Here is a 25432-nt window from a genome sequence, read left to right on the forward strand (position 1 = left end):
AAGGAAGGAAAAGACAAACGAAGGAAGGAAAAGACAAACGAAGGAAGGAAAAGACAAACGAAGGAAGGAAAAGACAAACGAAGGAAGGAAAAGACAAACGAAGGAAGGAAAAGACAAACGAAGGAAGGAAAAGACAAACGAAGGAAGGAAAAGACAAACGAAGGAAGGAAAAGACAAACGAAGGAAGGAAAAGACTTGAGAAGGAGACAGTCTGTCTCAAAACATTCCCTGCAAAAAAGAAAGTAAATTTATTTTTAAAACATATATTTTTTTGTGTGAATTAAATGACTATTATTTTGGTCAATGTATATACATAAGAAAATAGTCAAAATATAGGTATGTGCTAAAAAAGATATAGTTTGTTTTCGTGTATATGTCTCCTAAGTAGTGTCCACATGTTTATGTGTATTTTATAATTTAGTTTCTCTATTACAGACATCGGAGAATATTAGGAAAGAAATTGGCGATTCTCTGGTCCTGGCTATCCGTTGACAAAACCACTGATTCTTACGGTTGGTATATGGCACACGTCAGAGTTGGAAAACTCTCTGCTGAAGAGGCTGGACAAGAACACCTCATACTGTGCAAAGAAGTGGAACAAACGACACATGCCACGACTGCACGCACAGTGCAGGAAGCATTGTGTAAGTTTCACCAATATTATAGGTAATATAGGAGCCAGCAATTAGTGTTTCATATAATGTCCCGAGCCAATAATAAGATAATAAAAAAGTTTGTAAAATCCACGTTCCCCACCTTGTCAATACTGGTTCAGGTGGCAGAGGACAGTCAGACTGAGCAGTCTTGAAAGCTCTTACTCGACTTGGTGCTATAATGGAAACCTTCTTTGCCAAAGATATAAGGCTATTGACCTCGTGCAATGTGGCTCTGACCTCTTCAGTGACTCGATGGATGCCATGAGCCAGACACATGAAATGAATAATTTTAGGGTAAAACACTCGTAGACACTCTATGGCCTTCAGCATATATGCAGCACTATCTGTCACAATGGCGAAATCCTTGTTCTCCCCACGTTTCTGATCTTCACCTCTCCGTAGCACGCCTGAAAGTGGTATTAATGTGACCACAGCCTATGTTTGACATAAACGCGCAATAGCTACTCACAGATGGCTACTCACATATAAAGCTTGTCCAAGGGGATGCAAAAAAACAGTGCAGACGGCATCGTAACGCAGAAATGAAGTGATTTATCTCATGTCACCAAGGGCATGACTACTGGCTTTCGGGCCAAGGTTGGAAGCAGTTCCGAAATAGCTAACTTTGCATACTGTTCCCATGTTACTGTGGTTATAGTATACTATACATGGCACAATGCACTATCCAAAACTGTGATGCACCACAAGCCATTGAGGACAGGGGTGAATGATGGCAGCTGCAGAGATGTCTGTAGGTGAATATATATGCAACTATGAAACTTCCTGGCAAATTAAAACTGTGTACCGAGACTCGAACTCGGGACCTTTGCCTCTCGTGGGCAAGTGCTCTACCAACTGAGCTACCCAAGCACGACTCACGCCCCGTCCCCACAGCTTTACTTCTGCCAGTACCTCGCCTCCTACCTTCCAAACTTTACAGAAGCAGAAGGTTCGCAGGAGAGCTTCTGTAAAGTTTGGAAGGTAGGAGGCGAGGTACTGGCAGAAGTAAAGCTGTGGGGACGGGGCGTGAGTCATGCTTGGGTAGCTCAGTTGGTAGAGCACTTGCCGACGAAAAGCAAAGGTCCCGAGTTCGAGTCTCGGTCCGGCACACAGTTTTAATCTGCCAGGAAGTTTCATATCAGTGCACACTCCGCTGCAGAGTGAAAATCTCATTCTGGATATATGCAACTGTTGAGCAACTGAGCAGATGGATGACCCAAGGGGTTATCAACAGTGTCTCCTTAACAACCGTTCAGCGAACATCACTGCTTATGGGTTTCACACCATGTGCCTGGCTCATGCACCCACGCTGACTGCTGTTCATTGACAATGAAGGCCACAATTTGCACACTATTACTGCACTTTAACATCCACATCAGATTAATCTACATCTACATCTACAACCACACTCCGCAAGCCACCTGACGGTGTGTGTCAGAGGGTACCCTGAGTACCTCTATCGGTTCTCCCTTCTATTCCAGTCTCGTATTGTTCGTCGAAAGTAGGATTGTCGGTATGCCTCTGTGTGGGCTATAATCTCTCTGATTTTATCCTCATGGTCTCTTCGCGAGATATACGTAGGAGGGAGCAATATACTGCTTGACTCTTCGGTGAAGGTATGTTCTCGAAACTTTAACAAAAGACCGTACCGAGCTACTGAGCGTCTCTCCTGCAGAGTCTTCCACTGGAGTTTATCTATCATCTCTGTAACGCTTTTGCGATTACTAAATGATCTGTAACGAAGCGCGCTGCTCTCCGTTGGATCTTCTCTATCTCTTCTATCAACCCTATCTGGTACGGATCCCACACTGCTGAGCAGTACTCAAGCAGTGGGCGAACAAGCGTACTGTAACCCACTTCCTTTGTTTTCGGATTGCATTTCCTTAGGATTCTTCCAATGAATCTCAGTCTGGCATCTGCTTTACCGATGATCAACTTTATATGATCATTCCATTTTAAATCAATCCTAATGCGTACTCCCAGATAATTTATGGAATTAACTGCTTCCAGTTGCTGACCTGCTATATTGTAGCTAAATGATAAGGGATCTATCTTTCTATGTATTCGCAGCACATTACACTTGTCTACATTGAGATTGAATTGCCATTCCCTGCACCATGCGTCAATTTGCTGCAGATCCTCCTGCATTTCAGTACAATTTTCCACTGTTACAACCTCTCGATACACCACAGCATCATCTGCAAAAAGCCTCAGTGAACTTCCGATCTCATCCACAAGGTCATTTATGTATATTGTGAATAGCAACGGTCCTATAACACTCCCCTGCAGCACACAGCATCTACCTGTGAACCCGTGTCTATGGTCCTCTGAGTCTCGTGGACGAATAGCGCGAGCTGGGTTTCACATGACCGTCTTTTTGGAAACCCATGCTGATTCCTACAGAGTAGATTTCTAGTCTCCAGAAAAGTCATTATACTTGAACATAATATGTGTTCCAAAATTCTACAACTGATCGACATTTATACTCAGCATGAACAGCATGAAACGTCTGAAAGGAAACACCCTGCAACAGCATTATGGTCTGGGGAATGTTTTCGTGTCATTCCACAGGTGATTTCATCATTCTGGAAGGTGCAATGCATCAACACAAATTTGCACATATCATTGGGGACCATGTCTACCCCATGTGCAGTTTCTTTTTCTTCGGCACCTACCAGCAGGACAATGCAATTTGTCACACAGCTTGCAAAGTACGTGTGTGGTTTGAAGAGCAACAAGATGAGTTTAGAGTTCTCCTCTGGCCACCAAACTATCCAGATTGAAAGCCAATTGAGAATCTGTAGGGCCATCTTGATCGGACTGTCCATGTCAAGGGTCGTCAATCAAGAAACTTAGCGCAGCTGGCCATGGCACTAGAGTGGCATGGCTCCATATCCGTGTCAATACCTTCCGGAACCTAACTGACTCTCTTCCTGCATGGTTCGCAGTGATCCAGACTGCAAAAGGTGGTTATTCAGCCTTCTGACAAGTGGCCACAGTAACGTAACTGGACAGTGTGCTTGGGTTCCTGCCTGTCGTATTAACACGTAGAGTGCAGGAAAATGGACTTCTTAAATGTCTCTGTGCACACTTTGTTAATCTAACGTTGTCTTAACCATCCTTCCAATTGTAGTACATTCCTAGCTTCCTCACTCAAATATGGCCCTTGAAACTTTATAAGTAGTCTTTCACAGGATACTTTGTGTCTATCTTCTATCATCTGCCAGTTCAGATTTTATAGCATCTCCCGTGGGTCAAACAAACTTGCAAACGATCCATACTGGCATTCTTTATATACTTTCAATACCTCGTGTTAGTCCTATGTGGCACAGGTCCCACAAATTCAAGCAATACTGTAGGCTGGATCACACGGATGCTTCATAAATTATCTACTTTGCAGACTGACTGCATTCTCTATGTAACCTATCAATGAACTGAAGCCTAACACGCGCTTTACCCACAAATGAGCCTATTTGATTATTTCATTTCTTATAAACCCTCCAACTGTTACACCTAGGTTCCTCTTCGACAACTATACTCCGTTAATTTGGAACAGAGTCAAAGTTAGTGAAGGAATAATAACAGCATTGTTGTGTGTTAATATTGATGGAATTTTATGGTTGCTGCCATTAATAATTGGAAAATTAAACAGGAATTCCTGTGTCACAGCAGAATGTTTTACCAGGTTACTAAGAATTTTCATTGCCATGATGGGACCAGAATATACACTGGTCCTGTACTGACACATCCACAGACAAGCTCATTTGAAAATGGGGACTGTGGTGCAGCACCAGAAAAAACAGCAATTTTCTGAAGGACACCACAGGACCATTTTTCATGATAATGTCCTGACATCCACACACCACAGCTGTGGGATATTCTTGTGAAGGAATTAAGTAGAATAGATGACGATGAGAATGGGATAGTAAAGGATATTCACCTATAGCTGTGTGAGGACCGGATACTGTCAGCAGCAGCTTCTCCCCAATACTATCACTTCCTGCCAGCAACAATTGATAAGAGAAAAAAGTCACCTACTTTCATAAACTTTTCCCTTCATCAAAAAATTAAGGATGGTATTTAAAGATTATTACTTAACTTCTCTCACTTGATGTTCCTCCGCTGTTATTAGTTGAATGAAACAACTTTCGACTAATTTAATATTTGACATAAGAGTGAAAACGTATTGAGTTCATGATAAGCTGCAATGTAGTTGTGGCATGTGACCACCTTATACAAAAACAAGAGAGTACACACAGGACACACAAATGTTCCAATTCTGGGCTAGGTCACTCCTTCAGTGTAACAGAAAATCCCTATCTGACAAAAAAATATTTGTGAACCCAGAGATCAATTGAAAAGGGCTTTAGAATACATCTCCTCCTATTTTTTGAGGTCTTAGATTAGACAAACTGCAGGAGTATGGTATTTTCATAATGGCTAGAACAAAGTACATAAGTTGTGAGAATATAACCATCTTTATACCGTAAATGAACTTATTGACGAAGCCCATTGTATAAGAAAATACTGAACAGCTAATAAAGATTCTTATTCTTATTCTTATCATGAATTACCATATGCACAGTTTAATAGCATGTCCATGAAGGAACGTGTTAGAACTCCCAGGCAGTGGCAATTGATATATCTGCAGTATGGCATGTTAGGTGTCACTTCTGCATAGCAGTTCTCATGCCTTGTACATTAACTATTTACTGAAGAAACGAAAGCATAAAATCACTAGGTGAGTTCAGCAAAACACTGCCAAATGTAATTATAAAATGAAGGGAGACTTTATTTAACATCATTAATAAATATATCACAAAACAGATTTTAATTAACACTGCACAACTGCATGATGTGATGAGGATGCCATTGTCAAGAAGAAAAAATTCTACATAACTTTCATACATACCAATTGTTTAAAGGAACTACATATAAAATTAATCCTAAAATAAAGTAAATGAAAAGCTATAAAATGTGAGTGCGTAAACTGTGGCTGTGCAAGGTCCTGTTAGAGCTTCAGTACAAATTTAATCTGCTCATAAGAGCTGTTGCATAAAATAAAACAAAAAATTATGTTTGACTATAATGTGGGGCAACTTTCAAATTATTCTATATGATGGCTCTCCATAATACATTTCACACATAGTTTTGTTTCATACTACAGCTCTTATAAGCAAACTGTATACATACAGAGATGAAACAGTACCTATCACGGACACAGATTACACATTCATATTTTATGCCTTTTCAACTGCTTTATCAGAGTTTCAATCTACATATGGTGAATTTTATCTGTTGTTCTTTTAAACACTTGGTATGTATCACAATTGTGCTGAACATGTTCTCACAGTGGCTTCTCCATCTCATCAATCAATTGTGCAACATTACTTTAAATCTGTTTTGTAATATATTTATTAATGGTCTCAAATAAAGCCTCTCTTCTCTTTATAATTCTAGCACTACATTGAATGCACTTAAGATTTTCTGCAATATTTATTAAATAAATAGTTAATGAACAAATTATGTGAATTGCATCGCAGTAGTGACACCTAACAGCCATACTGCAGACGTACCAGTCACTGCTGCATGGCAGTCCAACATGTTCCTTTGAACAGACAGCATGTCTATTACAACTGTGAATTTGGTACTTAAAATTTTATATGTATTTGATGAAGCTTACACAGTTCAGTATTGTGATTGTACCATTTTTACACATTCTGACTCAGTATGATTAAGAAACTACATCATAAGGCAAGTGACTGTTTTGTTTATTTTCAAACTGAATTCTGATGCCCTTAGGTTATAATTTTATTATTTTTTGTACAAAAAATTACCTCTGAATTTTATGGGTCTAAAGAAGGTTATTACGAACCAAAATTAATTACCTGATATATTTAATATGTAACTGGAATAAAATACATAAATGAATCTCTGGTAATCAGACATGTAGCAGGATCTTTGGGCCTGACAATGCTGACAAAACTACTTGCTCACTGCAGTTATCATTCCCACAACCCAGTTGATGTAAGAGACGGATCATGCTTTATGCTTTTAAAGTATTCCAAGTCAACTAAATATGAGAAAGGAACATTAACAGGACTTGTTCATACATTTTGACACACAACCCCTTCTCAGTCTCACCCACCACCCCTAGAGGTGTCTTACTCCTATAGTATTTTTATGCAAATAATGAATCATGTATATACAAAATTTGGTTGTAATTGCTTGACGTGTTTCCGAGTTGTGCTTCTATGTTACTGTCTTTTCACCCTTACACCCAGGAGAGGTAGTTGGTTCTTAACCCACATGCTTTTATTTCCATATAGTAAGTGATGTGTGTCCTAAGTTTGGTTGAAATCGATCCAGAGGTGTAGAAGAGGATGAGGAAAGATAGACACATGCGTACACATGATGATTTTTATGAATATGTAGATGCCTATGGTTGTCATTACAAATATAAAATCTGTAGGTGTTGCACAAAAAGTACACTGCAGTGAAGAAAGAATATAAACTTTAGGGTCAATCCATACCAAGTGGTTCAAGGAGGGGAAAAAAAAAAAAAAAAAATTGGTTACTTGACCATCCCAGAAAAAATTTTTATCTGCTGGGTGCATTCCCCAATGTTTAGTAGTCACAAAAATATTTTTTAAAAAGTTTATTGTTTATTATTTTGAAATGGTGGCCATATTTGTTCCAGGCTGCATGTGTTTTTTCGTATTTGCAAGCATCTACATTTTTTACAATTATTCAGTAGTGGATTGTCCTAAGCCTTTCAGACAAAATGTATTTAGTTCAACACACTCTGGGCTACAAATTAACATCATTATCACTTAGCTGAATGTATTCTTTAATATATTTTAATAGTTCAAAGTTATCAGCCACAAATTAAAAAAACTCAATTTTTGAACAGTAGTTTTCCAAAGAAAGATTAATTACTCAGCTTTAATGTTTTTCCTGCTATTACACTGTACAGTATAGTAACTTTTTATAAAGTATCAATGGTGAGCAGCTTACACTTAAAAAAATACGCTATTTTAAAAAATGGATTTTTTTTTAAGTTTTCCATTTTGTGGCCTGCAATGTCTTAGTTGGGGGACCAGATAAAAATCTGAAAGTTTCAAAGTTAATAGACCTTTATGATATCAAACTTCAGTATAAATTTCAACTTTGAGATTCAATTGGAAGTTATGGAAAAAAAATTACAAACATGAGTCAAAAATATGTTTTTTAACATCTGCGATATCTAGGTTTATGGAATAAAATATATCAGTTACAGTATATAATTTAATCATAGCTGTGATTACTTGCTTTTTTTATTGAAAGTAAGCCTACTAATTACATTATATTCATCTCTTGTTATTTGTTTTTAGTACATCAATCATTGAACATTTGAGAAAATTGTTCACTCAGTTTGGGGTGTTAGATTATAAGTTCGCCCAGTCACAGTTGTAAATTCTATGGGAGACAGCTTCCTTAGTATATTTTAAGTGGTATCCAAACTTGATCCTTCTCAATTTGATAAAGTTCACTATCAGGCGAAGTTGATGTGATCTTACACTTCAGTAAGTTGTGTGAATGGGGTACAAAACAATGAAAAGATCGAGTGCCTTTAATTTTCTGACAAGTGTTGTACTTCTCGTATTTCCCCACACTGTAAACAAACATAGGTAACTCCTCTGATATGTTTTTTACACAATTCAAACATTTCTTGAGGTGTTTTGATATGATTGTCATTGGTCCGCTGCAGACTTGCTTTTGTGACAGCTCGCTTTGTTGTACCCCCGACACTATTGCAAGCATTCTTCCCATGGCATGAAGCGAAAATGTGCCATTCTACATCAAACCCAAAATCTTCTTTATGAAAGAAGATGTTAATAAATTTTCTCTTGTTTTTATATTGACTTGCTGCCCCACCCGAAAAGTAAATCAGTTTTTTATGGAAGGGTCATGCTGTTTAATGTAGTTTGTTAATTATAGTTGAAAAATGTGCACTGCTGTAGTGTTGCGTTCAAGGAAGTCACTTATGACACCAAAGCTGTGGCTCATTAGTCAGCAAGAGCTAAGCATTCATCAGCTGCCAAGGTTTGCTTTTTGTCTTTCAAAAATTTACTTTGAGCTTTTGCAATAAAATGATGCATTTTCAGATTTTCAAGGTTAGCCACCAACACTTCAAAAACTCTTCCTGTGATTTTATGACTGTCACCATTTCAGTTCTGTCTTGTGTCACCCATTGTTTGTATTTAATATTGTCAGGCATCAAATCGTCTTCTTAGGATTTTTCAAACACGTCAAGTAAGGCTTGTTTGCCTGGACAATCTTCACATTTTCCCTTGATCATACAATTGTAACTGTCAATATTGCATACCATAACTTCCAAAAGGTCTTTATGGTCAGCTCTAAGATTGGCGCCATCTATCATCAACTTTACATTCTGATGATACAAACAAACACAAACATTATGGGTGCCAGATGCCCCTGCAACAATACAACATCTTGGTCTCAACTCGCAAAACTTTGATCTTCCAATTTTAATGTCAGGATTTTCTTTTTAAATTCAGTGAATAATTTATTTATATTACACAATATTAAGCTTTTTTGTCTTTGAATCTTAGAACCATTTTCTTTCACATAAACACAGTCTTTTTTGCCAGACATCAAACGGCTGTTATTGACATCGTTATAATACTTAATAACTTTATTGATTGTGTTACCTCCCAAATTATAAGCACTTTTCTTTTGTAATGCTGGTAAAATTCCCTGTTCTTTTGCTAATTACCTTGCTAGCTTAACAAGACATTCTGACACATTAAATTCATCATTAACTTTTGCTCGACTCCAAGAATTTGGCAGTAAACTGATAATCTTAATTTTATCCTCTTTGTTTGAAGTACTGTGTTTAGTTTTTCTATCAAATCATCATATTCGGTTGAAGTTTTAGAAAATCCATCTGTTTTAGTACAAACTGCATTTTGAAATGAAACTTCCAAATTCTTTTTGACTGTAGCTGCCACTTTCTCAATTTTTATATTCAAGGCACTTGATCTCTTATCTTGACTTAGTTTTCTAATTTTACTAGCAGGCGATATACCCAGGATTTCACAAGCTGTATCTACTCTTTTAATGGTTGCTGATAAGTGACAAAATTCTGTATCCGAGATTTCACTATCCTTTCTCTTTTGAATTACAAATATCTTAGAACAACATGTTGGACACAATGACTTTCCTGGTATAAGACTGACAAAAGGGCTTTTATTTTTAGAATAATGATCAAATGTTATGACATCTTGGGTTGGCGGGTGTTCTACTGGATATCAGCGTCGTACTTGCACGATATTTCGGTCATGTAGCTCGTGGCCTTCATCAGGTGCGACCTGAGAGTCTCAGGTCGCACCTGATGAAGGCCACAAGCTACATGACCGAAATATCGTGCAAGTATGATGCTGATATCCGGCAGAACACCCGACAACCCAAGATGTCATTAGATCGCCGGGAAAGCCTGAAGAGTTACATCAAATGTTATTTCTCGCAGACCTTTTGTTATAGATTTCTGATGTTTCTCAAAAGGGAGTCCATGCAAGACTGACCAAAAAAGTGATGAAATTTTTTTAAGTATTTCAGTTCATGGTACTTGCATGTTGATTTGACCTCTGGGCTGACTCGTAAGTAAAACAAAACTTTTTCTTCTTCACTGTAATCTTCGATTAAAGTAATGTCTTTAGGATACACTCCATACACACTTTCATGACATGCTTCATTAATAACAACACCAACAGAACACTGAGATACCATTTTTCAACTGCACACTTCAAGAACCTCTAGCTAAATAAGTGTGAGTAGACAATTGTTGGTGTAAGGAGGAAGACAACAATCAGACTTGTATAGGCTTGCAGATGCAACTGTTAGCCTGCTGAAACAATTACGACAACATTGTTTCGACATATAATCATTAGCTAGTGTAATGTGGTGTGTTACATTATGCAATTGGTATACTTTATTTGATTAGCCTACCAGATATTGTAGATGTTAGAAAACATATTTTTGACTTGGGTTTGTAATTTTTTTCCGTAACTTCCAATTGAATCTCAAAGTTGAAATTTATACTGAAGTTTGATATCATAAAGGTCTATTAATTGTGAAATTTTCAGATTTTTATCTGGTCCCCCAACTAAGACATTGCAGGCCACAAAATGGAAAACTGAAAATAATGCATTTTTTAAAATAGTGTATTTTTTTAAAGTGTATGCTGCTCACCATTGATACTTTATAAAAAGTAACTATACTGTACAGTGTAATAGCAGAAAAAACATTAAAGCTGAGAAATTACTCTTTCTTTGGAAAACTACTGTTAAAAAATTGAGTTTTTTTAATTTGTGGCTGATAACTTTGAACTATTAAAATATATTAAAAAATACATTCAGCTAAGTGATAATGATGTTAATTTGTAGCCCAGAGTGTGTTGAACTAAATGCATTTTAACTGAAAGGCTTAGGACAATCCTTTACTGACTAATTGTAAAAAAAGTAGATGCCTGCAAATACGAAAAAACACATGTGGCCTGGAACAAATATGGCCACCATTTCAAAATAATAAACAATAAACTTTTTAAAAAAATATTTTTGTGACTACTAAACATTGGGGAATGCACCCAGCAAATATAAAATTTTTCTGAGATGGTCAAGCAACCAATGCTGGACCACTTGGTACGGATTGACCCTTTAAGACAGTTGGACATAAACAACATTAAAAATAATTTTCTCATCCCACATTTTGTCATCCCAATTTCTATTCAGGGCTAAAATCAGAATTACTGCAATGTGCAGCACACATTTTCAATTTCTAATGCTATCAACTGAAATGACTCTTACAGCTAGAAGAGAGCAAGCATAACAGCAAACCACTACACTATTTATTTGACTGTCAGTGTGGACATCTGGGCATTTACCTTTCTTTTCTCTTCATGTTTCTTCTTCAGAATCTCCTTGACTGCCAACATGTCCTGTGTCTTCTTGATTGCAGCGGCAGCCTACAACAATGTGAAAATTTCATATCGTGTATCTTCAACAAATGAATATTTCTTGAATAAGTAACAAACGGTAAACACAAACTTAATATCCCAGTAACATAGCAATAGACTATACAAACCTGGTTGTACATGGAAATAAGTATTACATCCAGAATGAATTTTTACTCTTCAGTGGAGTGTGCACTGAACTGAAACTTTCTGGCAGATTAAAATTGTATGCCAGACCACGACTCAAAGCTCTCACCTTTTTCTTTTACAAGAAAGTGCTCTACAGACCTGCCGTCCTGGTTTTACTTCTGTCAGTACCTCACAATCATACAGAAGAAATTCTGTGAAGTTTGGGACGTAGGAAATGTAATACTGGCAGAAGTGAGGCTGTGATGGCAGATTGTGAGTTGCACTTGTCTGTAAAAGACAAAGGTCTCAGGTTCGAATCCTAGTCCAGCACACAGTTTTAATCTGCAAGAAAATAACATATCACTTGCTTGGCACCAGGTATTTGAAATGCGATACAGAATTAAACTGCATGCTGCATATCAAACGATGTGAATTCTTTTTAATGAACTTAAAAGCTCTTAACTATTCCCTTTGTCAAAAAAGTTCCAGGGCAGGTTTTCTTTTATTTCTCAGTTTTAAAAACTAAAAACAAACAAATGTTTTTATGTTAACCTGGTATGTGTGCAGACTTGAAATGACCTTGGCCGCATTTCCACACAAACTATGTGGCAGAGCAGTGCTTAGCAACACAATGTTTGGGTTCTTGGTGCAAGAGTTATGCTAATTGTGAGCAAAGAGCGAATATTAAGTTCTGCGTTAAGCTTAGGAAAATGCCTACTGAAAGGTGGACAATGATTAAGTAAGCACATGCAGGCAAGGCACTTTCAAGAAATCATGTTTTCAAGTGGCACAAAAGGTTCCGTGAAGGTAGAGATTCAGTGCAAGATGATCCCAGAGCTGTTCGCCAGTCTACAGGACATACCGATGCAAATGTGGAGCATATAAGGCAGATACTGCAAGAAGACTTATATCTAATTGTGCATGAGATATCAAAACAACTTAATTTGAATCATGATGTGTCATAAGAGTTTACACAGAGATTTAGGGAAACAGAAATTAATGCAAAACTTTTCCCTCACACAGTAACAGATGATCAGAAAGAGGAAAGATGAAGAACTTGTGCTGAGTTACTGGAGAGAGCCAAATGTGATCCCACATTTCTGTCAAAGCTTATTGCTGTGAATGAAAGTATGTTCTACCAGTATGACCCTCGCATGAAGTGTCAAAGGGTTGAATGGCAGAATCCTGAATTGCCAGCCACGAAAAAAGTCACACAACAACCTTCAAGAACAAAGACAATGTTGATCACATTCTTTGATAGTGAAGGATTAGTTCACCATAAGTATGTTCCTCCAGGTCAAATAGTGAACCAAACTCTTTGCACTGAAGTCTTGAAACATTTGCAACAAGCAATGAACAAAATTATATTACAAAACCAATAGTCAATGGCCTCTCAGACCATGACATGCAGTTCCTTCTGTTAAATGTTAATACTGAACAGGATATAAAATCTGTTAAATCTGAGCTCAAGAGGGTAATCAGTAAGCCAAAAATTGATTATTTTAGGACACTCCTCAGAGACATTCACTGGACTGATGTTTACAGTGCTCATGGCATGAATGAAAAATATAACATTTTTGCTAATAAAGTGCTTACCTTATTTGAACACTGCTTTCCCCCAAAACTTACCAAGGTTAGAGCAAAGTCTACAAAGAAGCCATGGATTACTCGAGGAATAGGGGTATCTTGTAAAACAAAAAGAAAACTGTATCTGTCAATCCGAAACATTTCCAATGTTGATGCTATAGCACATTATAAGAAATACTGCAAAATATTAAAGACTGTAATACGGATGTCAAAGCAAATATATTACAAGGAAAAGATAGTCATATCAGATAACAAAATAAAGACAATATGGGATATAGTGAAGGAGGAGACCGGTAGAACCAGACATGAAGAGGAACAAATAGCATTAAGAGTAAATGATGCATTGGTGACAGATGTGTATAGTGTTGCAGAACTTTTTAACAAACATTTTATAACTGTTACTGAAAAGATGGGGTTGTCAGGTTCGGTAGATGCTGCTATGGATTACCTTAGACCAGACATTTCAAGTAACTTCCATAATATGAATTTGACCCTCACTACCCCAACAGAAATAATGTCCATCATAAAATCTTTAAAATCAAAAACATCTAGTGGGTATGATGAAATATCAACAAAGTTAATTAAAGAATGTGATTCTGAGCTAAGTAACATATTAAGCTACCTGTGTAACCAGTCGTTTATCAGTGGAATATTTCCCGAATGGCTGAAATATGCTGAAGTTAAGCCACTGTTTAAGAAGGGAGATAAAGAAATAGCATCAAATTTCCGTCCAATTTCACTGTTGCCAGCATTCTCAAAAATTTTCGAAAAAGTAATGTACAGTCGTCTTTATAACCATCTTATCTCAAATAACATACTGTCAAAGTCACAGTTTGGATTTCTAAAAGGTTCTGATATTGAGAAGGCTATCTACACTTACAGTGAAAATGTACTTAATTCATTAGACAAAAAATTGCAGGCAACTGGTATATTTTGTGATCTGTCAAAGGCATTTGACTGTGTAAATCACAATATCCTTTTAAGTAAACTAGAATATTATAGTGTAACAGGAAATGCTGCAAAATGGTTCAAATCTTATATCTCTGGCAGGAAACAAAGGGTGTTATTAGGAAAGAGACATGTATCAAGCTATCAGGCATCATCCAACTGGGAACTAATTACATGTGGGGTCCCACAAGGTTCCATTTTGGGGCCCTTACTTTTTCTTGTGTATATCAATGACCTTTCATCAGTAACATTACCAGATGCCAAGTTTGTTTTGTTTGCTGATGATACAAACATTGCAATAAATAGCAAATCAAGTGTAGTCTTAGAAAGATCAGCCAATAAAATATTTGTAGACATTAATCACTGGTTCCTAGCCAATTCTTTGTCACTAAACTTTGAAAAAACACACTACATGCAGTTCAGAACTTGTAAGGGGTGTCCCAAGAGTATATGTCTAACATATGATGACAAGAAGATAGAAGAAGTGGACGGTGTTAAATTCTTGGGATTACAGCTTGATAATAAATTCAACTGGGAGGAGCACACCACAGAACTGCTGAAGCGTCTTAACAAATCTCTGTTTGCAATGCGAATTTTGTCAGACATAGGGGATATAAAAATGAAAAAGCTGGCATACTATGCTTACTTTCATTCCATAATGTCATATGGGATTATTTTCTGGGGTAATTCATCAAGCCAAGCTAAAGTTTTCCGGGCACAAAAACGTGCAGTAAGAATTATATGTGGTGTGAACTCAAGAACATCCTGCAGAAGCCTGTTTAGGGAACTAGGGATACTAACTACAGCTTCCCAATATATTTATTCCTTAATGAAATTTGTCATTAAAAATATATCACTTTTTCAAACCAACAGCTCAATTCATGGAATCAATACTAGAAATAAGAATAATCTTCACAAGGATTTAAAGTCACTTAGTCTTGTACAAAAAGGTGTGCATTATTCAGGAACACACATTTTCAATAACTTGCCAGCAGCCATAAAAAGCTTAACAACCAATGAAATTCAGTTTAAGAGAAGCCTAAAGGATTTATTGGTGGCCAACTCCTTCTACTCCATTGATGAATTTCTGAGGAAAACCAACTGATTTGTATATAAGTACAACATAACTTCTGCACAATTTCAGTGCAGTAATGTGTTCACTGAAAATTTGTGTGTGTGTGTGTGTGTGTGTGTGTGTGTGTGTGTGTGTGTGTGTAAGTATAATCTAACTTCTGCACCATTTCAGTGCAGTAATGTGTTCATTGTAAATAAGTATTACAGTAGTTGTATTACATGTTTCTTACCTTATAAATAAATATAAAACTTTTTTATTTTAAATTCAGTGCAATAGTATTTGTAAAATGACTCTTAGTGTTCATTAAAAAATGACGATCATTCCACTTGGGACCTGTGGAATGGTACATTAGCTTATTTGTTTTAGTTTAAATATTTGTCATGTATTGTTGTTTTTCTGACATGTTCCACATCCTGGAGGACCTCCTCACTACGGATCAATTGGAATGAAAGTAAATCTAATCTAATCTAATTTGACATCACTGCCCTGATTTGTGGCATTCTTAGAACTGGTTCTTACTGCGAGACAATGACACGCCCCAAACTGCTTTATCTGTTACCTAGTATCTGGCCATACATTATGTTATTGCCATCCCACATCCACCACATTCACCTGACCTCTCGCCTTGTGATTTTTTCGTGTATCCGCAGGTGAAAGGAAAGCCTCATCAGGACATCACAGACATCCAACAGGCCATGATATATGAGATTACAACCACTGCAGTTGAAAATTTCCCTGTTTGCTTCCTACAACCCCCCAGAGACATTGGAAACTGTCTATAGATATCCAAGGGGACTATGTCGACAGGAGCTAAGACAATTACTTGATAAGCATCATTTTCTGTTTTTTAAAAAACTATCCTGGAACTTTTATGACAAAGGGAGTATGTTTCATTGGGTTTCACTTAAAAAGGAAACACGTTATATTAGATTTTCTGCTTTCTGTATTGAAAATACTATAGACCAGTAAGTCATAACCAATTTCCAATAATGAACACACATGGAAAGATATCTTAGAATTCTATGGTATTACAAAAGGGATCTCTGCTTAGCAGCAGAAGACAGCCCTTAATTATACTACATCAAGCTTGAGGGAATTATAATAAATGAAAAGCACCAGCTTGCTCTTGTTCTACAATATAACTTTTATTGTTAACCAGTTTTCGGCTTACAGGGCCATCTTCAGACAACTGAAAACTGGTTAACAATAAAAGTAATATTATAGAACAAAAGCAAACTGGTGCTTTTCATTTTTTATAATGCTGTTCTACCAAGAACTGACAGAAGATTCTGTTAACTTGAGGGAATTAACTACAGTTGACTACAATGTCCAATCCAGATGTTCAGACTATGCAGCCAAAATGTAAATGACAATACCGAGTGGGCCCTGAGAACTCTGTTGTAAAGTAAACTGGTTGTGTTAATCCTGGACACTCTGATTCTTGGATGTGGATTCCTCAACCTCCAGTCTCGGATGGAGATATGTAGAACCCTCTTTAAAAGGTCAGGCGTGCACTACATGCAGAAAGTGGCTACTAGGGCAGCAGTATGGCATGCCCATGCAGGTTTTTTAGCTAGAGAAATACCTCCACATGCTGGACCCAGACAGGATACCATTTCTCATAGCACATCCAAGGAAGAAAAGGTTAATATAATATCATAAAAACAAATTTGTTTGTGTGTCTATCAACATGCCAGCGCTTTCGTTTGGTAAGTTACATCATCTTTGTTTTTAGATATATTTTTCCCATGTGGAATGTTTCCCTCTATTATATTCATATCATTAATATAATATCAGTTAGCTAAAGTAGCATCTATGGAGAGGTCCCAGTACTAGTGTCACTGATGAACACTAACAATGCATACATAGTACTAGAATGAGATTTTCACTCTGCAGCGGAGTGTGCGCTGATATGAAACTTCCTGGCAGATTAAAACTGTGTGCCCGACCGAGACTCGAACTCGGGACCTTTGCCTTTCGCGGGCAAGTGCTCTACCAACTGAGCGACCGAAGCACGACTCACGCCCGGTACTCATAGCTTTACTTCTGCCAGTACCTCGTCTCCTACCTTCCAAACTTTACAGAAGCTTAATCTGCCAGGAAGTTTCATACATAGTACTATGGGCAGAAAACTGGCTGGAACCATATGTTAATACCAATAAACGTTAATTGCAATGGAATTCTGAACTACAACTGGAATGTGTATCGTGAAGACAGGCTGAACACTGGTGGTGGAGACATACTTATAGCCATAAAAATACAATATCTAGTGAAAGTACGGATTCAGACTGCAAAATAATTTACGTTAACACAAGTGTTAATGATGAATCAAACATGGTAAGCAGATGCTTTACTACACCTCCTGCCTAAGCAGCAGCAGCAGCAGCACATTCAAGGAGAAAATTCCCAGTCATGTTATAATTTTAGGTGGATATTTCAAGCTACCAGCTATTACTGGGAGACACAAGCAGTCAGGACAGGCAATAAAGACAGGCAATGCTGTGAAATTATCCTAAGTAACTTATATGAAAATTACCTTGAGCAGTTAAAACAAGAACCGACTCATGAACATAAAATCTTATACCTGTTTTGACAAACGGAACAGCTTTTTTACTCGGTTAGCACAGAACAGGGAACCAGTGGTCATAAGGCTGTTACAGCATCACTAAATACAGCTGTAAATAGAAATACAAGATGGGTAGGAAGATCTCTCTGTCTAGCAAGAGGGACCAGAAACAGACTTCAGATTACCTGAAAGGTCAACATGAAAGCTCCTGCACTGACAATGTTGAATAGCAATGGACAAAGTTCAAGAGCAGTGTACAATGTGCTTCGGACAGGCATGTGGTGAGCAAAGTTGTGAGGGATAGGAAGAAACCTGCCATGATTCAACAACCTTGTTAGAAAGCTGTTACAAAAGCAAGGAGAGGTTCACTGCAAATTTAAATGAACTGAAAGCCTCACAGACAAACAAAAACGAACAAAAGCCAAAATTAGCATAAGGATGGCCTGCACGAAGTGTTCAACAAATCTGAAAATAAAAATCTGACTTGACAGAGAATCTAAATAAATTTCAGTCTTACATTAAATCATTAATCAGATTGAAGCCATCTGTTCAGACACTACGCAACCCTAATGGCACTGAAGCAGAGAATGGCACAGAAAAGGCTGAAAAACTATTTTGCCCCCCCCCCCCCTCCCTCTCCCTCTCAAACTGCTTCACAGAGGAAGATCACACTGCAGTTCCTCCTCTAAATTGTCACACAAATGACAAAATGACATATCAAAATAAGTAACCAAGGGACAAAAAAGCAACTGAAATCGCTCCAAAGAAAGGTCACCAGACCTAAATTCTATGTAGAATATGTGAAGGAACTTGCCTCTCTTCTAGCAGCAGTGTACAGTAGGTCTCTGGAGGAGTGATGCTTTACTCACAACTGAAGAAAAAGGACAAATCATTCCCATTTTCAAGAAAGGTCATCAAACATAAAAAACTATAAGCCTATATATCTGACATCAGTCTCATGTAGAATTTTGGGACAAGTTTTATGCTCGTGTGTTATGAAATTTAAAAAGACTTAAAATCTCCTCTGTAGGAACTAATATGGGTTCCAAGAACAACGATCATATGATATCCAGCCCGCTCTGTTCATCCAGCAGACCCATACAGCAGTAGATATAGGTACCCAGGTAGATGATGTGTTCCTTGACAAACAGAAGGCATTCAATACAGCTCCACACTGCTACCTAACGAATGAAATATGAGCGTACAGAATATCAGATCAATTGTGTGACTGGTCTGAAGAGTTTCTATCAAACATAACACAGCATTCACAATGGAGAGAAGTGTTCAGATGTAGAAGCAACTTTGTGTGTGCCCTGAGGGAATGTTATAGTAGCAGTATTTTTCACAATATATACAGGGTGGTTCATGAAGAAAGTCACATAATTTGTGAGGCGATTCTATATGTGAAAAAGTCTTGTAAACACGTGTTTGATTTTTTATCATTACGGAATTGAAGAGGTTTGAGGATTGCACACATCCACGAGTGAATGTGACGACAAGTGCAAATATATCTTACCAAAATGCTGTGCATGCACTTTGGTGGACAGAATAATGGAGGGATAGATGACTGATTCACCATACAAGAGATGAGAGGGTTCTTCAACAGATGGCAGCACTGTGATGTCGCACTGAGGCAACAGCTACAAGCAGACAAAGTGTGCAATCGTAAGATGGATCAGTGAGCAGGTGGGAGACCAAGTACGTGTTGTGCTTTTTTTTTTGTTTACTGGAGCAAGTCGATTGTGTTCGTGAATACCAACATGCCGCATATGTTCACCCATTCAGAATACGCAAACATGTTTGTATACGAGTACTGTAATGGCAGTGCCCGTGCAGCTGTGACAAAATACCAGATACTTTCTCTGATTGACGAGCCCCCTCTGTCAGAGTATTTCCCAGGGTTTTCCAAACATTATGTGAATCCCGAACACAACCCAGTGTACATGTAATGTGAGAATGTGAAGCCATAATGGCACAACGGAGTCCCGCCACCAGCACGTGGCACATTAGACATCAGCTCGATATTCCACAAACACGAGTATGGCGTATGTTACATTCTGAGGGCTTGTACCCATTCCATCTACAGCCTGTGCAAGTACTTATTCCATCTGCAGCCTGTGCAACATCTGTATCCAGGTGACTCAGGAAGCAGACAACAATTTTGTGAATGGTTGGTTGTACACAGAGACATCATGCAACATAGTTTATTTACAGACGAGGCTATGTTTACACACAATGGTATCGTGAACACCCACAATTCTCACACATGGACGATGGAGGATCCACATGGCACTAGGGAAACAAGATTCCCTTCTCAGTGAACACACGGCACAGTATGACTGATGATTTGGTGTGTTCCTGCCAAACCGCATGACAGTCGCACCATATGCACATTTTCTGACAGAAAACCTACCTGCAAGTTTTGTAAGATGTGACATTAGAGCAAAGACGGCAAATGTAACTGCAACATGATGGATCTCTGATTGATTGTAACAAGTCACACATACCAGTAGCTGAACAACACACTTCCTCAGCGGTGGATTGACTGTGGCAGACCCATTAACTGGCCTGTCAGATCACCCGATCTAGCCCCATTAGACTTCTCTTTATGGGGATGGTTAAAGAGGAATGTGAGTGTTACAAAGGTGGTCACACACGAAGAACTTGTCGCTCGCATCATTGATGCTGTCGCCCGCATTAAAGTCGGCTGAGATGATGCAGACAATACACTTTCCAACGCATTGACAAGTGCCTCTTGCAGGATGGATAAGTCATCCGTCTCACCATTATTCTGTCCACCACAGCACCTACATAGCATACCTGTAAGTAATACTCACACTTTTCTTCACAATAATTCATAGATGTGAGTGGTCTTCAATCTAATCCAGTTTTGTAATGACTGAAAATCGGACACACATGCATAGGACTTTTTCGGTTTATTTCCACATGTAGAATCACCTCACAAATTATGTGACACTCTTCCTGAATCTCGCTGAATAAATGATCTAGTAGATGACACCAGACGTTTCATGAGGGTTTTCATGAATGATGCTGTTGAACACAGAAGTTCAAATGCTAAAAGTTGTCGCGAACTGCAGACTCCTGCATGGGATCGACACTTGGTGCAGGAAGCAGCAACTGTCCCTCAATGTAAACAATAAATTGCCAGTACGATTACACTATTGTAGAACAATCACTGGAAGTAGTTATCTCTATAGAAGTAAGCATACAGGACAATTTGAAGCAGAATGAAAAAAAAAAAAAAAGCTGGTCCTGGGCAACTCAGATGCCAGACAGATTCACAGGAAGAATCCTCAAGAAATGAATAACAATAACATAGGAAGTAGCTTACAGAACACACATCTGACCAATACTTTAATATTGTTCATCAGTCTAGGATCCGTACCAGATAGGATTGATATATGAAATAGAGAAGATCCAAAGAACAGCAGCACATTTCATTAGAGGTGCATTTAGTGAGCATGAAAGTATCAGAGATTCTCAGCAAACTCCAATAGCAGACGCTGCAAGAGAGGCATACTACGTTACGGTGTGGTCGACTATTGGAGTTATGGGAGCATGCAGTCCTAGAAGAGTCAACCAATATACTGCTTCCTCCAATGTTGTGTCTCACGAAAAGGCCACGAAGATAAAATCCAAGAGATTCAAGCCCACACAGATGCTTAATAGCAATTTTTCTTCCCATGAACCAATCATGACTGGAAGAGGAAAATTTTGATTACAAATACACTAGCACACAAAAGTGCCATCCAGCACGCATTTTAAGGTGTCTTGCAGAATATGGATTTCGAGGTTAACTTGGGTCTCGGCCAAGGCTACTTGGGTCCTGGCAACTCGCATATCACTGTTATCGGAGACCGTAATGCCATGCGTGACTTCCTGGGTCGTCAGTATTTCAAATGGATGAAAGTATATTGGGATTGATGGAATTCAAATAATGGCTTCAGGCTACTGGGCACACCCAGTTACTTCTGCACCTGCACCTCATGGAATTTGGAAAACCAACTGCTTCTACTAATTTTTATGTAGGGGCAATAAATTTTAGAACTCTAGGCCTTGAAGATGAGTTAGCAGTGCCACCCACAACACTAAAGTCTCAAGACTGAAGACCACAACAACAACATGAGTACACATAATGAATACAACATGAAATGACAAAATTCTTATTGATACAATATTTTCATTAAATTTCATTATTCACTATACAATTTGATCGGCTGACAACAATAGTGTAAATGGCCCATATAGGAACAATTTATTTAAAGACACATTCATAATCAACAATGCCTATAAACCATACGCCTGTCAAAATTCACGGATGCTACAAACTGATTGTATCAAGATTAATCTAGTTCATTTGAAATCCTTCATTCTACACTTTTTGACAAACATTTTACTTTTCCAAAGCTTTATGTTTTAGATTCGCTTTACTTGGTCCTTCTCACCCCAACAAGCCACATCCCACAATGTCAATCTCCACCTCAGGGAAGGCTACATCATTACCTCCATCCACATCAAATCTCCACTTCAACAGATCCCACCCACTCCACATCAAGTAGTCGCTTCTGTACAGCCTAACCACCTGGGGTCATTGCATCTGTAGTGGTTAGCAGTCACTCTCCAAATATGCCTTCACGGACCAAAATTACCCTCTCAAGTTTGCCCAGAAACAGATCTCCTATTTCTTTTCTCACCAGACAGCTCCCATCCCCCACATACCCACAGTACAGTCACAAAGCAGAATTCCTCTCGTGACTCATTAACACTCAGTACTGGACCAACTGAGCCACATTCCCCGCCAGGGTATTGACTACCTCTCATACAGTGTGGGCATGATAACTAACAATGTCTCGCCGTATGATAGGCCACTGCCAAACTGTGGCCAAGAGACAGCTGGACCACCCAGTTGCTGAGCACGCTGTCCAACAAGATGTGCTTCATTTTAATGACATCTTCACAGATCGTGCCATCTGAATTCTTCCTACCAACACCAGCTTTTCTGAACTGCACAAATGATATCTCTACTTACAACATATCCTTTGGCACCGTAACCCACCTGACCTCAAACCTTCGCTAGCCCCTGTTCCCTACCTGCTTATGCCCTTTCCTGTTTCCACTCCACTACACACATATTCTATCCCACTTATGCTCCTAAAAGTCCTTTCCTCTACATCACCCCACTCTCTTTCCCCCTCAGCACAGCCCCCAATGCTGCACCTAGCAGCCCTATACAATCACCTCCATGTACCTGCACGTTTTCACAGGCAGCACTAGAATCCCCCCCCCCCCCCCCAAGCCACCTTACCCCTCACCCCCTTCCACAGCCACCAGATTGCTGTTCACTTCAGAGACAGCAGCAGTCAGACTGTAGCACCTGGAGACAGTGATATTTGTGTGTGTGTGTGTGTGTGTGTGTGTGTGTGTGTGTGTGTGTGTGTGTGTGTGTGTGTGTCTCTATGAGAGTTGTTCTTCCGAGGCAGGACTTTGTCTGAAAGATGAAAATGTACCCAATTTTTTTGTTGTGCCTGTCTGTGAATCAATGTCTCCTCTATGTGGTGGAAGCGATCTATCCTTTCCATATTACTGTTACTTGGAAAGTTACCTGTATTCAAAATGTTCATGTTCTAGAATGTTCCAGTCTTAAAATGTAATTCTTTCCTAAACCAACAACTAAAATTTAGTATCCTTGATTTTTCTGTTTCTGAATAAGTATAAAGGGACATGTAAAGCCTGTGGCACACATCAGTGTCCGGACTATCAGCTTCACTGCGGCCTTTCTATTCACCCACGATAGTAGGTCACCGCCCTACTAGGAGGATGAGGGATTCTAAAAATGGATAATTTCACTAAAACAACATGTTAGTTTTTAATTATTCTAATTAGAAACATCACTATCTTGTTAATTCTCAGAAAATTTTGAGAATCCTCATGCACACTAAAACTGCTACCTCACAAATCTTATAACAATAATGGACATTCTTGCATGAAGCAGTAAGTAAAATAAGGGACAGTTAACCAATCACCTACAGCGTGCTGATTGTGGAGCATAGAAACAGGTGACAGGAAACAGTATTCCAGTATTCACACTACTTCTAAGCGTATGTTCTTTTTCTATTAAAAGTACAGACAGACAGACCGACAGACGCGCGTGCGCTCTTGCAGTCCTCACCTAAAGCTCCACTAACCTCTTCCCACTGCCTCACTGTATCTCCCATGCCCCATGTAGTCTCTCTCTCTCTCTCTCTCTCTCTCTCTCTCTCTCTCTCTCTCCCTCCCCCTCCCTCTCTCCCCCTCCCTCTCCCTCCCTCCCTCCCTCCCCCCTACCTCTCTCCTTCCTTCCCTCCCACCTCCCCATCTACATGTCATCCCCACCTTCCCCTCCTTTTGCGCGCACACATGCACACGCACACTCCTGCGGCCATGGCAAGACTGATTATAGAAAGCAGTTGCCTTAGTTGATGTAAGTGCAGAAGGGATAGGGAAGGAAGCAAGGTGGGGGGTTGTGGTGTCACCGCCAGACACCACACTTGCTAGGTGGTAGCCTTTAAATCGGCCGCGGTCCATTAGTATACGCTGGACCTGCGTGTCGCCACTGTCAGTGATTGCAGACCGAGCGCCGCCACACGGCAGGTCTAGAGAGACTTACTAGCACTCGCCCCAGTTGTACAGCAGAGTTTGCCAGAGATGGATCACTGACAATTACGCTCTCATTTGCCGAGACGATAGTTAGCATAGCCTTCAGCTACGTCATTTGCTACGACCTAGCAAGGCGCCATTACCAGTTAATATTGAAATTATAAAACATGTACTGTCAAGAGCGATGTTCTCCAATTATGGATTAAAGTTAAGCATTACATCAACTACGTACTTTATTTGCTACTATTAATTCCCTTAACTGTTTCAGACCTCACGCCAATCTGCGTGAGCTTAAAAGCGTGCATTTCGGCCTCCTTTAGCAACACAGTGTTGGCACTTCTGCCAACACTTCAGGGGTGGTGAGAAAGGGGTATTCTTTGGACATATGACTCCAGGGCTGCACAAGACGAAAGGAGTACAGAGGGTAGACTGAAAAGAGAAATAGAAAGAGAGGAGGAGAGGAGGAAGGGGCAAAAGGAGGGGAAGGTGGGGATGACATGTAGATGGGGACAAGGAAGGAGAGAGGTAGGGGTGAGGGGGGGAGGCAGAGAGGGAGGTGGGGGAGAGAGAGAGAGAGAGAGAGAGAGAGAGAGAGAGAGAGAGAGAGAGAGAGACCGACTACATGGGGCATGGGGGAAAAATGGTGGGAGAAGGCAGCACACAATCAGGATACTGAAGGAATGGTGGGGACAGAAGAGAAAAGGAAAAAGGTACAGTGAGGCAGTGGGAAGAGGTTAGTGGAGCTTTAGGTGAGGACTGCAAGAGCCCAGCATATACTGGAGAGAGAATTCCCACCTGTT

The 25432-nt window shown here is 39.1% G+C and overlaps 1 protein-coding gene across 4 annotated transcripts in view; it reads right to left on the reverse strand.

Moving 5' to 3' along the window:
* LOC124545110 (RNA-binding protein 26) overlaps nt 1–25432 on the reverse strand; it is a 266987-nt gene that overhangs the window by 76905 nt on the left and 164650 nt on the right. For all 4 annotated transcript variants that reach the window (XM_047123928.1, XM_047123929.1, XM_047123927.1 and 1 more), the window contains one exon: nt 11602–11682. In XM_047123928.1, coding sequence (XP_046979884.1) covers nt 11602–11682 — 81 coding nt within the window. The remainder of the gene's footprint in view (nt 1–11601; nt 11683–25432) is intronic.

This window comes from Schistocerca americana, chromosome 8 (genome assembly GCF_021461395.2).
Source record: "Schistocerca americana isolate TAMUIC-IGC-003095 chromosome 8, iqSchAmer2.1, whole genome shotgun sequence".
Taxonomy (NCBI): Eukaryota; Metazoa; Arthropoda; class Insecta; order Orthoptera; family Acrididae; genus Schistocerca; species Schistocerca americana.